General features: G+C 33.7%; 2 protein-coding genes and 1 long non-coding RNA gene across 22 annotated transcripts in view; 1 reads left to right on the top strand and 2 right to left on the bottom strand.

Annotated features, from left to right (window-relative positions):
* Positions 1-644: 644 nt before the first annotated feature.
* LOC129925034 (uncharacterized) lies at positions 645-2,576 on the bottom strand. The gene is made up of 2 exons (XR_008776897.1): positions 2,376-2,576; positions 645-1,248 (listed from the first exon to the last, which is right to left on the bottom strand). It is a non-coding gene; the product is annotated as an uncharacterized LOC129925034 (long non-coding RNA).
* A 250-nt stretch (positions 2,577-2,826) lies between these two features.
* Positions 2,827-8,773, top strand: LOC106076741 (enolase-phosphatase E1-like). The gene is made up of 6 exons (XM_056023103.1): positions 2,827-3,042; positions 4,441-4,542; positions 5,076-5,272; positions 5,557-5,689; positions 5,832-5,955; positions 7,208-8,773. The coding sequence occupies exons 1-6, from the start codon at positions 2,932-2,934 to the stop codon at positions 7,456-7,458; spliced, it is 918 nt and encodes a 305-aa protein (XP_055879078.1). The 5' UTR covers positions 2,827-2,931; the 3' UTR covers positions 7,459-8,773.
* A 1,760-nt stretch (positions 8,774-10,533) lies between these two features.
* Positions 10,534-13,468, bottom strand: part of LOC106050208 (kinesin light chain-like) — a 52,722-nt gene continuing 49,787 nt past the window's right edge. For 17 of the 20 annotated variants that reach the window (XM_056023091.1, XM_056023088.1, XM_056023089.1 and 14 more), the window contains one exon: positions 10,534-12,569. In XM_056023091.1, coding sequence (XP_055879066.1) covers positions 12,465-12,569 — 105 coding nt within the window. In that variant the 3' untranslated portion in view covers positions 10,534-12,464. The remainder of the gene's footprint in view (positions 12,570-13,468) is intronic. The other 3 variants (XM_056023099.1, XM_056023100.1, XM_056023101.1) reach the window with 1 other exon arrangement.

Raw genomic sequence — 13,468 nt, 5'->3', positions numbered from 1 at the left:
ATACCTTATTTTCTTTTCAAGAAACATTTTGATTTCAAGCAGTTTGTGCAAAATATTTTTTTTTCATTCTTTAACTTGATCATAGCAATGACTTCCCTGTCATTTTTTTTTGTAGTCCTGCTGCCAAAGTTTTTTTTTCAAATCTTAAAGCCTGATAAAGGTTTTTCAGTCTTCTCGTGGTTTTCTAATAATAGTGTTGTTTTTTTTGTTTTGTTTTGTGTGTGTGTGTGTAAAAGTGCATTTTTTTATTATTTGGGTGTCACCCGGTGCGGCCCGCACCCCCGAACCCCCCTGTGACGCTACTGTTCTAATGTACTAAAATGGTGGTGGTGAGCCTTCCCGCTTGAGATTGGTTTCAAACTGAAGTATCGCTACATGAAACAGACGAAGATGTTATAGGGCCTACTGTGATATAGAGCATATGTGAAGTAGGACAGTAGGCCTATTCTGTAGGCCTACTTGTTACAAAACAGGCGACAATGATGATCTATATTTGAGCTTCAATGTAGCCTACATTACTTAGGCATAGGCAAACTAGTGTTGATGGTCTATTTTGTTGATGAGTATATATGTTAATGGTGCATGCGAGTCCATATGACACAACAACAGAATGAATAACGAATATACTTGATAACGCAGGCTGATAACTTCAACAATTTAATGAACAATAAAAAGGGCACAGTCCTCTGTCGTCGCTAGCCTAGCGTCGTCCTCTCAGGCGTCTTGTCCGTTATTCTTCTTGTTCCGTTCTCCTACTTTTTAATTACTCGTCACGTCACTATGGAAAAACCCGATTAACCTCAACTTCTACGCATCTTGTGTCATTACATATTTCCATATTGTCCATGTTCCTATGTAACAAAGTTCACACTGTAGTTGAATGTTGACACCAAGAAAACAATATGTACAGTTCCAATACAGTTATTGGTAAGAAAATATCCGGTATACATTGTTCCAATCATCACTCATGTCATTGACAATAAAATAGTATAGTACAGTGTAATAGTTTCACCAACCAATAGTACTAAGTCCATCAAGACATGTATACAGTCCCCATACGACGATGCCTTTGCCGATTCCACAGGCATAAAACAGTTTTTCAGAGTAGATACACATGTACATAGTCCACATACGAAGATGCCTTTGCTGACTTTGCTGACATAGGCATAAAACATGAGTTTTTCAAAGTACATACTGTCATTGGCCAGGTTCACACTGTGTGTAGCGTCACATCACACCAAGCCTTTCCTGTCAGACAAAATGTAATATTTGTGTCAAAACAACTTTCCAAATTATTCTACCTAACTTTTTTGTTGGGTACCAATAAGTATTTTTTCTCTCCACTTACCATTTCCAAACTGACCTAGCCTTCTACTAATGAATGATAATGATTATATGAAAAAAAAATGACTGTAGATGATCATACTTACTTTAATTTACACCTTTGACTTCAATTATTGAAATTTTATAATTATCTCCCTCCTGATTACTGTTACGTTTGCGTTTATTATGATTGGTAGCCTAAATGTTTTTTTGTTTTTTTTTTAAAGGGGAGGGGAGGGAGGTAACCGTGTTAGTTACACACTGGCCAGATTATTCTTTGGGTTTTTGCTAACAGAGTCTATTTTTTAAAAGATCAAGCACTTAAGAGGATGTGTGTCAATTTTTGTTGTACCGGTAATTACAATAAAAGTAAGAATCTATAATAGATGCTTAAAACTCTAATTGTTTCGTATGGTCGCAGTCTGTTAAACGTGGATCCATGGGCGAACATATAGTGGCTGCCTCTGAGTTTGTATGAAACACCTATTCCTATTGTAATCTGTTGTTGTTTTTTTTAAATTTTTATATAGTTTTAAAAATATACATTTGACAGTTTCGTTCATGTCCATTTTATGTAAGCTCTATATATATGCTATATATACTTCGCGCCAAGAGGGACTAGCAAAATATAATTCGCCCACATAAAATTTAGGTCTTGCGCCGCCACTGCCTATATCTATAGTATAATCGCAAAATATCCCTGACTGACTGACTGATTTATGTAGCCTATCAACAGGTCTCAACTGCGGACTGCCGTACGGATTTTGCTTGAAACTTCCTACTTTTACCACTTAGGTGCTTTTTAAGGCGGTTTTGACAGATTCGCAACGTAAACGCCGCAATTCGCGAAATTAGCTCATAAATCTGGATGTGTTGCGAAATAAAATACTTAAACAATGAGGATCTATACTATTTCACATTATTTTTGTAGCAATTCAGCTTTGAACCCTTTCTCTATTGAAAATCTTCACTTTATCTTACCCGCGCTAAGTATCCTTTCTTATCTTTAACTAAAAAGACGTTAATGGGTATAATGTGCCAGATACATATACCTTATGCAGATGTTTTTATGCTGTAACAGTTTGATTAAAAAAATATCCTGAATCAAGTCTCTCTAACTCACAACCTATGTTTCTCAAATTTTGAGAAGCCCAACTTTTCACACATTAAGATCTAGATTTGGAAATGTTAACTAGATCTAGATCTATTTGTACAGTATTAATTTTTTTTTTTTAAATCACGATCATGACGTCATTTTACGGCCATAGTCCGTATTTTGGCGTTAGAAATGATTTATGCAATTATATCTCTCTTGTACGATTTTTAAACCAAAACTGAGTTTTAAAAAGGTCAGAATGAAAATAATTTAAAATTATCTCTTTTATATAGTTAGACATTGTCGTGTTTTATTAAACAATCAGCGTTTTACTTATATTATGCGAAATGGGGGAGATCCTCAGATGCTAGAAGAGCCTACGCCACTTACAACTTCTGTGGCGCCCTCTTGTGTCCAATCAATGGAGTGCGCACCTGTCAGTGCTTCACAAACAGGCCGGCGTCTTTGTTCCTTTTTCGTGAAAGAAATCGCTATTTCCCTAAAAATTCCAAATGATGGCACCACAGAAAAGACCGGCTGAAGAGGCAGAGTCTCTTTTAGTTGGTGTTCGATCATTATTGTTAGACATTGAAGGAACTACTACTCCTATTTCATTTGTAGAGGTAAGTTAGCTATTCTCTTAATAGATTGGCTAAGTAGCGGCTTCGTCCACCATGATCAACATCAAGTAATCTGTGATTGGTCTTCTCACCCTCACTTTTTTTTTTTCCTGACATTGTATGATAGTAGATCTTCCTTTCATGTCTGATATTATGTAGATTCTATATCAAGTTTTCTTAATTCAGAAATATACTAGGTCAAGGTTTTTAATGTTGTCTTGGTATGCATACTTGCATAGAGATCGATGCTTTAATAAAGTTTTATTTAGGCATCTATTGATAATTTTAACTTCACACTTGTGTTGTCTTGAGCGATAAGCGATCACTTCGTCAACTCTCTGGCCAACTTGGACTTGGCGTTTTTCTTTTTCATTTGTTTATTATAAGTTATAACCAAACAATAATAATATTAAAGAAAATAGACTGTTGAAGATATAGAGTATAGATCTATAATCTATATCTAGATTAATCTAGAGCTAGATCTAGATTGATTATATTCAATTTGATAACTTAAAAAAAAAATGTCTTCTAATAATAATTTATAATAATAATAATCTTTATTATCCATAAGGAAATTAGTCTTACTCATACAATTTATGCATTACACCCAACAAAACATTATATGATTATATTTATATAATTATAACTATAAAGTTATCTAGGTCTAGATCTAGAATCTTTTTAGCTTTTTTATTGTTTTTCTCAAACAGCTGCCTGAGCTGCCGAAATGGGTTTTGTTTTTGCCAATGACTTTACCCGCAGCTTTTAGGATTCGATGAAGTTTATTTTTATTTTTAATGTTCAGATTGCCTTACCTGGCAGTGATATTAAAACTTAAAATATTGCAGATGTGAGTGTGATAAAACATAGCCAAGGCATTTCTCTTTGCTGCCCTTTTTTGCTGATACTGATATAATCAGTATTTGAGAGTAAAATTTAATTTATTGACTAAGATAGTACCTAGGTTTTTGTCATTTTAGAAGTTTGCTTACTTCAATGATCTCTCCAGCTACAGATCTAGAATTAAATAAAAAAAAGATGATTTATAACTTAGATATATTTATATTATATTAGCTAATTTTTTTTGTAAAGGGAATGAGATCGAGATCTATAGACTTTTTTTTTTCTTAACATTTAAAAGTGCTATATCTAGAGAATCTAGATCGTACTTGTACTAGATCCAAATTTATTGTTCTTTCTTTCTTTTTTTTTTCTTTTTTTCTAGAATTTGTTTTAGAGAGTTATCTCTCTTTGCAAAGGATCTAAACACAACTTTTGAAAATTGGAAAAAAACATCTCGATCTCTAGAAATCTATTGGTTTAATGTAATTAACTTCTTTTTTTTTTGTTAGTAGTTTAATTCTAATACAGGCTTATTATTATGTTATTATTGTTTTTCAGAAAACATTATTTCCTTATGTGACAAATAACATTGAGAGCTATCTCAATAAAAACTTTGAAAATGCAGATGTACAGAAAGCTATTGCAGCACTCAGAGACCAGGTAATCATTTTAGAATTCAAGATCAGAATTTGTATTTTGTGTGTGTTTGTGTATTCAATAAAATGGTTGTTCAATTTGTGAGATATGTTTGTGAGACATCCACAAAGGTCAAAATGAGGCTAAATGTACCTCAGCAGCGATGGCCTACATATAGCATACAGAGATCATGTCAGCAACTAAGAATCTTCTACTGAACAGGCACTTGACTCCAAAGCAAATAAGTGACCTAGTAGTGCTTTGATATTCATGGAACAGATTCTTAGACAAGACAAAACACATTCCCCAAAGATAGCCAAAACATAAAAGTTAAGGGGAAAAAAATGTAGGGCTGTTCTCATTAAATATGGCATTGCACTTTCTTAAATGGCCTTAAATCTGTAAGCACTAGCTTGGAAGAGGCTGTAGAAGTCACTTGTGACCTTTGTGGAGAGAGCTTGGTGCTGGAGGATGTAAGTGTTAGTGCGAAAACTATTATTTTGATTTTCTATAATAAGCTTACTTTTTCATTGACATTATATTCTTTTAATTTGTAGGCTGCAAAAGAAAAAGATGAAAAAGTTGAAGGAGTCGTTGAAATTCCAAGTGGAGATGCTAGTAAAGAAGATGTTATTAAAGCAGTCATTGACAATGTGAAATGGCAGATGGGTGAAAACAGAAAAACCACTGAACTGAAAGCTTTACAGGGATTGATCTGGAAAGAGGCATTTGAATCCTCAGAGATAAAAGGAGAGTAAGTACATAGACTTATGTGCCACATTTTTCCCAAAGAAAGTTATTCATGTCTTAGGAATAATTGTAATAGTTTTTTTTAGCAAATAGTATTGGAGGCCAAGATTTATAAAATGATTTTCTGTATATGAATATGATTCTCTATAGACACATGTTGATTGATGCTTTTAATGTGGTAATGTATTGGTTAATGGGTAAATTTAAACAGTAATGGCATTTTGGGTATTAAATGTTTTGATTAATTAGATTCTAATAGCCCTATTGTTTTTACAATAATTTTTTTAGGTTGTTTGAAGATGTTGGTCCCATGTTGAAAATGCTAGCAGAAGAAGGATTTAAACTGTATGTGTTTTCTTCAGCTAGTATCCAATCACAGAAGCTTTTATTCTCATATTCCAATCAAGGAGATCTTTCAGATGTAAGTTTAAAGAGACCATCTGTTTTTCCTATTTGTACAAAAATGTATATATATATATATATATATATATATATATATATACATGTAAATAAATGTATAAGTTGTTTGTTTTTTGCTCAAAGCAATGCTTGTTTCTTGTCAGGTGTTTTCTGGTTACTTTGATACAACAACAGGAAGTAAAAGAGATAAGGCCAGTTACAAGAAAATTGCAACAGAAATAGGACATGAGCCTAAAGATATTTTATTCCTTACAGATATTCCTGAAGGTAATTATTGTAGCACTTCACATATTTTTTTGTGTCCAACCTGTGACCCCACCTTCTCTTGCAGTAAATATATATGTCATGCAGCATCCCATTTATTTGCAGAAAATAAACAATTAAAAATAGTTTTCTTTTTACTATAGAGAAAAATAGACTTAATCTACAGCTAAAACATTAATTCCCATTAAAATCACAATCAATTAAAGCCTACACATTAGCCTAAATATGTTCCAATTTTGTAGGCTAGCAAAAAAAAAAGTAATTTAAAAAAAAAAATCATAAAAATCCATTCCAGCAGATAATAAACGCCTAAAAATAGCTTCACCTTCGCTCTCTTAGGTCAGAGTTTGTAAATATGTATAATTATTTAAATAATAGCAGTGCCTGCATCAACGAAACAACCTAAAATCTGCTATTGATAGCAACTCTAGTTGTCTATCAGTAGCAGCGACTATAGTTGTGAAATAGTTAAAGAAAATTGTTCAAGCAAAAAACTTGAACTAATATCACTTTCAATGACAGCATTTGGGGTGGGGTGGGGGTAAGGGAGGAGCATAGACTCAAGTGACACCAAAAAACTAAGTTTCATTGGATAGAATAGAAAATGTGTATTTCTAGCACAACAAATACATTGGTTAAGATTTAAACAATTATTTATGCATTTAAAAATTTTTGTTTAATATTACCATTTTACAAACCACCTGAGTTATATTATACCACACACAGTTATTTAGTGCCACAATTTTAGTGTGATCAGATTTTTTTGTTATCCATTGCAGGCTTAATAGCTCTTGATTATGTCATTTACTGCTTCTTTATTAGAACTGTCAGTGAATCACAATCTTTATCACAAACTTCTGTCAGAATTCAGACACTATCAAAACCATTATAGTTGAATTTCAGTAAAATAACATTTTATGCAAATTGAGATGCTTACCATATTCATTACTGAGTAGGGTTGGGAAAAAGAAAGTTCAGCTGCTTATTGTATTTATGATGTTCATGTGACACATCTTGTGTTTTTTAAGAATAACTTAGTCCTGAAACTTTTTAGTTCTTGATAAATCTGGGAATTTTTATGTAAAATGATTGTTATTGAATTGAGTATTTTTGTGACTGCACTTAGCTTAGGTTTGTTTTATGAATGTTGTGAAACTTTTTTCTTTTAAAGATATCTAAGTTTTTTTGTTTTTGTTTTTATGTGAAGTACCGGTAAATATAAAGTTTACTAAATGTGTCTTCTCGTCCATTACAGAGGCAGAAGCAGCCGTGGGTGCAGGATTACGCAGTGCACTTGTTATTCGACCTGGCAATGAGGAATTAACTGATGAAAATCTGCAAAACTTTGCTTGTATAGAAAGATTCGATGAGCTCTACGGGGATGAAGATGAAGAAGATGATATTAAGAGGTTTGCTGGTGGCAATGGAGAAGCTGACGACGATGATGAGGAGGAGGAAGAGGGTGATGAAGATGAGGAAGAAGAGGAAGAAGGTGATGATGCTTGAGAAGTTGTATTTAGTGAAGATGCCTATAAGAAGTCTCAACTGAAGTTCAGTAAATGTAACGAATGAAAGAGCATCAACTGTTTGTTAATGTCTACATTTTGATGTTTGATGGGAAGAAACAAAAAATAAAAGTAACTTGCAACATTGAACCACTATTGTTATTACAGCAAGACTTGATACATGAATTAATATATTGATGAAACTTTTTTTTTTTTTTTTTGACATCAGTTGAAGGAAGGATAGTGGTTTTTTTTTTTTTTTGGTCAGTTCTAAACTTGAAAGTGATGTACATCTTCTACATTGAAAGTTTCACTATTTATTTTTGTGTCTTCTATGTACATCATTTTGTGCAATGAAATTTGATACGTGGTGCTTTATGTTTGCAGATAGTGCTATGATCATGATTGGCAGCTCCTTTATTCTGACACAATTTTTACCTTTGTTTTTAATTGACTAAGTCATTCATGTATATGTTATATCAAAAGAAGCATCAAGTTGGCTGTAGGTTTTGTTTGCTGCCAAATAGTCATCTCTACCAAATTTATATATATGCCATATCCTTGTTTGATGTTAAGATTCCCATAGATGCAGTAAAATATTTGTATCTCAACCATTACAAAAACAAATTAGCCACTGTTTTTATTGGGTCTTACTATTTTTCTCTCTTACTACCCCACCCCCAACACACTTTAAAAAAAATAATAATGAAATAGTAGTTTAGTAGGGCATTACATGAAGAAAACTAATGTCCAGTGACTGACAGTCCAACCCTTTCTATTTGTGTCTGTAATCAAAAGATCATTCTGTTGGTTTAGGATCTTTCTTTTATTGTACAAATGTTAATATCACTGCACAGGTATATCAACATTTTATTTTAAATGTCAATTTTACCTTTTTTGTGTTAGAAAATGTCTCAATTGATGTTAGGGACTGTTTTTAACTCTTCTTGTGTTCAGAAAGGGAGGTAATTACCAAACTTAAAGGAAGACTCCTAGCATTCCTTGTTATAAAGGATATGGCTCTTTTTTTTTTTTTAAATCTTTTAGATTGTTTGGCCAGGTACCAGACAGTAAGATTGTAGTGTTTTTGTTTGAGATTTAGTCCATTGTTTTCTTGATGTAGAATGTTGTATCTAAGTATGCAGAGAGGGAGGGCTTCCCCTTCTGTTTCTCCACATGAAAACAAAGTGGTGGCACTTCATATCATAAATGGAGGTAAAAAAGCTCTCTTCTTTTTTTTTTTTTTTTTTAAATCTTTTGTAAAACGTTATAACCTTATGTTGTAATGAACATGAACAAAATTATGTAGTTTCATATCTTATGTGTGTTGTTTCTTTCTTGACCTGCGATGATAAACGTTTCTTGACATACACACATGCACGGAAACAATGCATGGGGAAAAAATCCATTATGCCCCAAAATAACTGTTAGTCCAATGTAATAAATTACCTAAAGGAGTATGGGTGATTGATAAAATAAATTAATGAATTGACATGACAAAAAAAAAAAAGTGAATTCCCAAGTGAAAGTAAAGTGGGCCTATAGAATTGATGGTATGAAAAAAAGATAATGGATGTTTCAGTTTCTTGAATTTGTTAAAAAAAAAGTTAATAAACTAAAAAAATTAATAAACACCAAGAACAAAAATTGCAGATACAACACTTCAATTAGAACAGTTTTAAAAACAGAACAGAAAAAAAAAATTCTGACTGGATGTTGTATGCAATTAATCCACAATTGACAAGTATGTTTTGTATTTTGTTGGAAATAATATGGACAAAAAAAATCTAAGCAAGCAAATTGTTGAGGCATTAACTGAGATTTTCACTTAGCTAAATTAATATTAGTATCAGCCTTCTAAAAAAAGGCTTTATAATTACTGATAACTAAAAAAAATTGGTACTAATAAGCATTTATTCCTTAAATTATTTTCCAAATAATTCAATTATTATTATTATCCTTACTTATTGATTTAAAAGTGTAGCTGGTAAGTAAGTCTAGAACAGATAATTGTAGAGGTTAAGTTGTATTTAAAATAACCTTATCAGGTGCAGTGGCTGAGTGGTAAAGTGATTGGATTCCGAACTGGGGTTCAAATCCTGATGATGACTGGGATTTTTAATTTCAGGATCTTCGTATCTGTCATTAGTTGGGGAAAAGTAAAGGCAGTTAGTTGTGCTGGCCTCATGACACCCTTGTTAACCGTAGGCCATTGAATCAGATGATCTTTACATCATCTGCCCTATAGACCACAAGGTCTGAAAGGGAAACTTTAAAATAACCAACTAGGGACTAAAAAAAAAATTTTGTCTAATATTTTGTATTAATGTTTTGGAGTACTCTGGAGAGATACTAACACAATGGCAGCTGACCGTGTTATTCATTAGTTTCCAAATTTAGGGATATCTTCCATGATGCATTAATTGTCCATATTTGAGATGAGTGCCGATTGTCTCTTAATAATTTATTGAGCACTTAAAACATATTGTAGGCTCAAGGTGTTTTGTTAACATTTATGAGAATTAAAAGTACAAACTTATATTAAACATTTAGGTCTTGAATGTAGTGAAGCATGTTGTTTGATATCAACATGGGGAATGAGTTCCAACCATTTCTGACACCCTTTTTAAAATAACTCAAGCTTGCACTTCACATGCGGAGGCACAATGGTTGAGCAGTGAAGTCCTTGGCTTCTGAACTGGGGGTGTCCTGGGTTTGAAGACAGGGATTTTTAATTTTGCCTCTGAGTCCACCCAGCTCTAATGGGTACCTGACATTAGTTGGGGGAAGAGTTAAGTCGGTAGGTCATTGTGCTGGTCCCATGATACCCTTGTTAACCGTAAGCCACAAAAAAACAGATGACCTTAACTGAACATCATCTGCCCTATACTCCACAAGGTCTAAAAGAGGAACACTAATTTTTGCACTTCACATGCAGACAAAAAAGAATCCTCAGTTGCAGGTATCGCAACACTCCTTGCTTAATGTTTCTACAAGATTTTACTTGTGAGAAGAAAAAAGTTAAGTAACTTCTGCACTAAAATATCACTACAAAACAAACAAGAAAACAAATAGGCATTTCTAAATGGACCAAATTTATTCAAAATGATCAGGATTCAACAAAAGAGTTTCCACTGTACATGAACCCAAATCATAGGGGGGAAAAGCATTTGGGAAATAGAAACTTTGACAATTGCAGGCTTGTGCAAGCACTGACTATTTCATAAATTACAATTACATATCTCCAAAACTTAAATACAGTCTAATAAATATCTTAAATGATGCCCATTTATGGTATGGTCAATTCAGTTTTTTAAACTACAAATGTCGACATTTTTGAAAGCAAAATGTAGCATAACCATTCATACAATACGCTGTAAACATTTGAACAACTAGAACAAGCATGAAGTGATAGACCAGTGTAGCTACTGCAAGGTACTCCCCAACATTTAAAGTATCGGTTGGTGAGTGAGATGACTGCAGGTAATGGTGAAATGGCAATGAGAGAAATATTGCATGCTGATAGAAGCAGTCTCTTAGTTATTGTCTGAATTTAGAATGTATAGGCAAATGAAAAGATTGCCCCTCCCAGAATAAGGCCACTCATAGACACAGGATGAACTAAGCTAAACTAGAATCAAATAAAATGATAGTCTTGAACAACTTAGAACTGTTCGGTTTAAGTACAATGGACCTAGACTTGGAGCAAAGGCAAATGCATAGCACACACATATTGATAAGCCAATTCAAAAAAAAAAAAAAAACACTGAAAATTTAAAAAAAAAACATTGAATCTTTGAATGTATCATTTCCCACCTCCTTCATCATTCCCTACCCAAACACAAATGCAATCTGGTTGGCTATGAGGAGAATTAATCTAATAAGTCCCCCCTCCCCACTGCATTTTCTCCCTTAAGATCTAAAAAAACAACAACACCTAATCACAGCCATCAAACATTGATATAACAGTTGTACATAGGTTAGTGCTTAGAAACTAATCAGTCTTCCATCCAAATCAATAAAAGTGTTCATGTGAAATACACAGTACAATTTTCAAATTATTTTCTTTACCAAATGGTCCAACAAATCAGATTGGCGACACTTAAAATAAATACAACATTTCTCATAGCAAAACTAATCTCCAGTGCAGGTAGGACTTGGGAGTTCACTCTTCCGAAACTGGGCGAAACTTTGGTGTGTAAAGAGTGGACTAAACAAGTGATACACTTAGATGCAGAGACATGGCTTTGCCAAGAGTGAAATACAAGCACCAAAGAAAAATTAGATACTAAAACTTACGGAAACAGACCAAGAGTCCTAAATACTTGAGGAAATAAATCAGCCTATGAGGTCAAGTGTAAGTTACATTGTGTTAAGTGTAGAAAGTACACTCATGTCCAGTCTAGTGTAGACGGTACAGCTCATGTTCTATCTAGTGTAGACAGTACAGCTCATGTCCAGATAGTCCAAACCAGCAGATGAAAGACCATTGGTTGTATACGGGGAGATCACTCAGTACGTTGAGACACCAACATGAGAAGTGATTGAATGTCAACAGACTTCTTTCTTTCAACCACAGTCATAACAAGACATCGTTTCAATCTAGACACTCAGTGAAATTTTGTAGCAAAACTATCAAGTGATAAATAATCGAAAGCTGCAAACAAACTTTAGAGAGTTTTGTAAACATTCCCTTCTAGCCCTTAACTGATCTAAGGCATTGCAAGAAAGATATAGTTGTGGATAGATGTATGGTATTACAGGTCTATTATGTTAGTTGTATGATAACCTTGTTTCCTAGCCAACTGTTAAATGTAATGAAGAGAAAGTTTGTTAAAACTAAAACTTAATACACTGGCTATGTGGACTATAGGAAATATATGTATGGTTGTTATTTATTATATTTGTTATTGAAGTGCTTCAAATGTAGAATTGATTCATCATGTACACAACACTAAAAATACATACAGCAACTAAATACAAAGAATAATTTAAACAAGAAGATGGCTAAACTAATCTTGATGAGAGTTGTTCTGTACTGACTGTCCTGCCCCGTACACTAAGGTCTCCACTACTTTGTACACTCAAATCTCCCACCGACCTGCGACTTTCCTAATGAAATAAAGAAAACAGAAATATTAACAGAAAGAACATTTAGAAAATTAATATAATTATCATTTTTAATATCCTCTCCTATATAACATGTATTTTTTAATGGTCCATAAAACATGATGTACAACTGGATAAAGACATCAACAACAGCATAGCCAAGGCAATGGGCACCATGTCACGACGCAGAAAAGAGCATGGGACAATACCTTGCTGACTACAGCCTTGGTCTACCGGATCTGTGTGATGATCACTTTGCTATACGGTAGTGAAACATGGTCCATCCATCTTCCAACTCTGATGCTTAAGGTGGAGAGCAGGGTGCCAGGACTTTCGCACTGTTATTATTAGCAGACGCCTTAACTGGCTTGGACATGTTCACAGAATGCCACAAGGTTGATGGTGGTGTAATAAAAGGCAGGAGAGTACTAGGTAGTCAGTCCACTTTTAAGGCATACTGATGTATGCTAGCATCACATGAAGCTCAGAATTGACACCAACAGTTAAGAGAAAGAGGCACTGGATAGATCCACATAAAGAAAGAGTCCTGGATTGCAGATGGTATATGCACAAGAAGTAGAAAGACAGATATAAATGCTGCAGTGACTGGTGATTACAGATGGGCTAACCTGTGACCACAGTTGTGTATCAAGGATTGCCTCTTGCAAAGGAAAAAGAGTACATTAAATGCCTCAAAATACATGCACAGAGAAATGGGATCATGAAAAGGTCACGCATTTGACTTTTGAATCAAAGGTCTTGAGCTTAGGTCACTGAAAAATTTCTCTGGGTTGGAGAACCAGACTGAACGGAGGCCATAAATGCTAGAGTAACTAGGATTTTGGTAAAGGCCAGATATTTCATCTGCCACTTTGGATCTTCAAGAATTTAAAAAAAAAAAA

The sequence above is a fragment of the Biomphalaria glabrata genome, chromosome 3, assembly GCF_947242115.1.
Source record: "Biomphalaria glabrata chromosome 3, xgBioGlab47.1, whole genome shotgun sequence".
NCBI classification, from domain to species: Eukaryota; Metazoa; Mollusca; class Gastropoda; family Planorbidae; genus Biomphalaria; species Biomphalaria glabrata.
This window is presented reverse-complemented; position numbering and strand designations above follow the sequence as displayed.

Excerpts from the sequence above, each read along its gene's own strand:
- LOC106076741 (XM_056023103.1), top strand. The coding sequence starts at position 2,932 with ATGATGGCACCACAGAAAAGACCGGCTGAAGAGGCAGAGTCTCTTTTA. Across the intron at positions 3,043-4,440 it reads CTCCTATTTCATTTGTAGAG|AAAACATTATTTCCTTATGT; the intron begins GTAAGTTAGCTA and ends ATTGTTTTTCAG. Across the intron at positions 5,273-5,556 it reads TCCTCAGAGATAAAAGGAGA|GTTGTTTGAAGATGTTGGTC; the intron begins GTAAGTACATAG and ends TAATTTTTTTAG.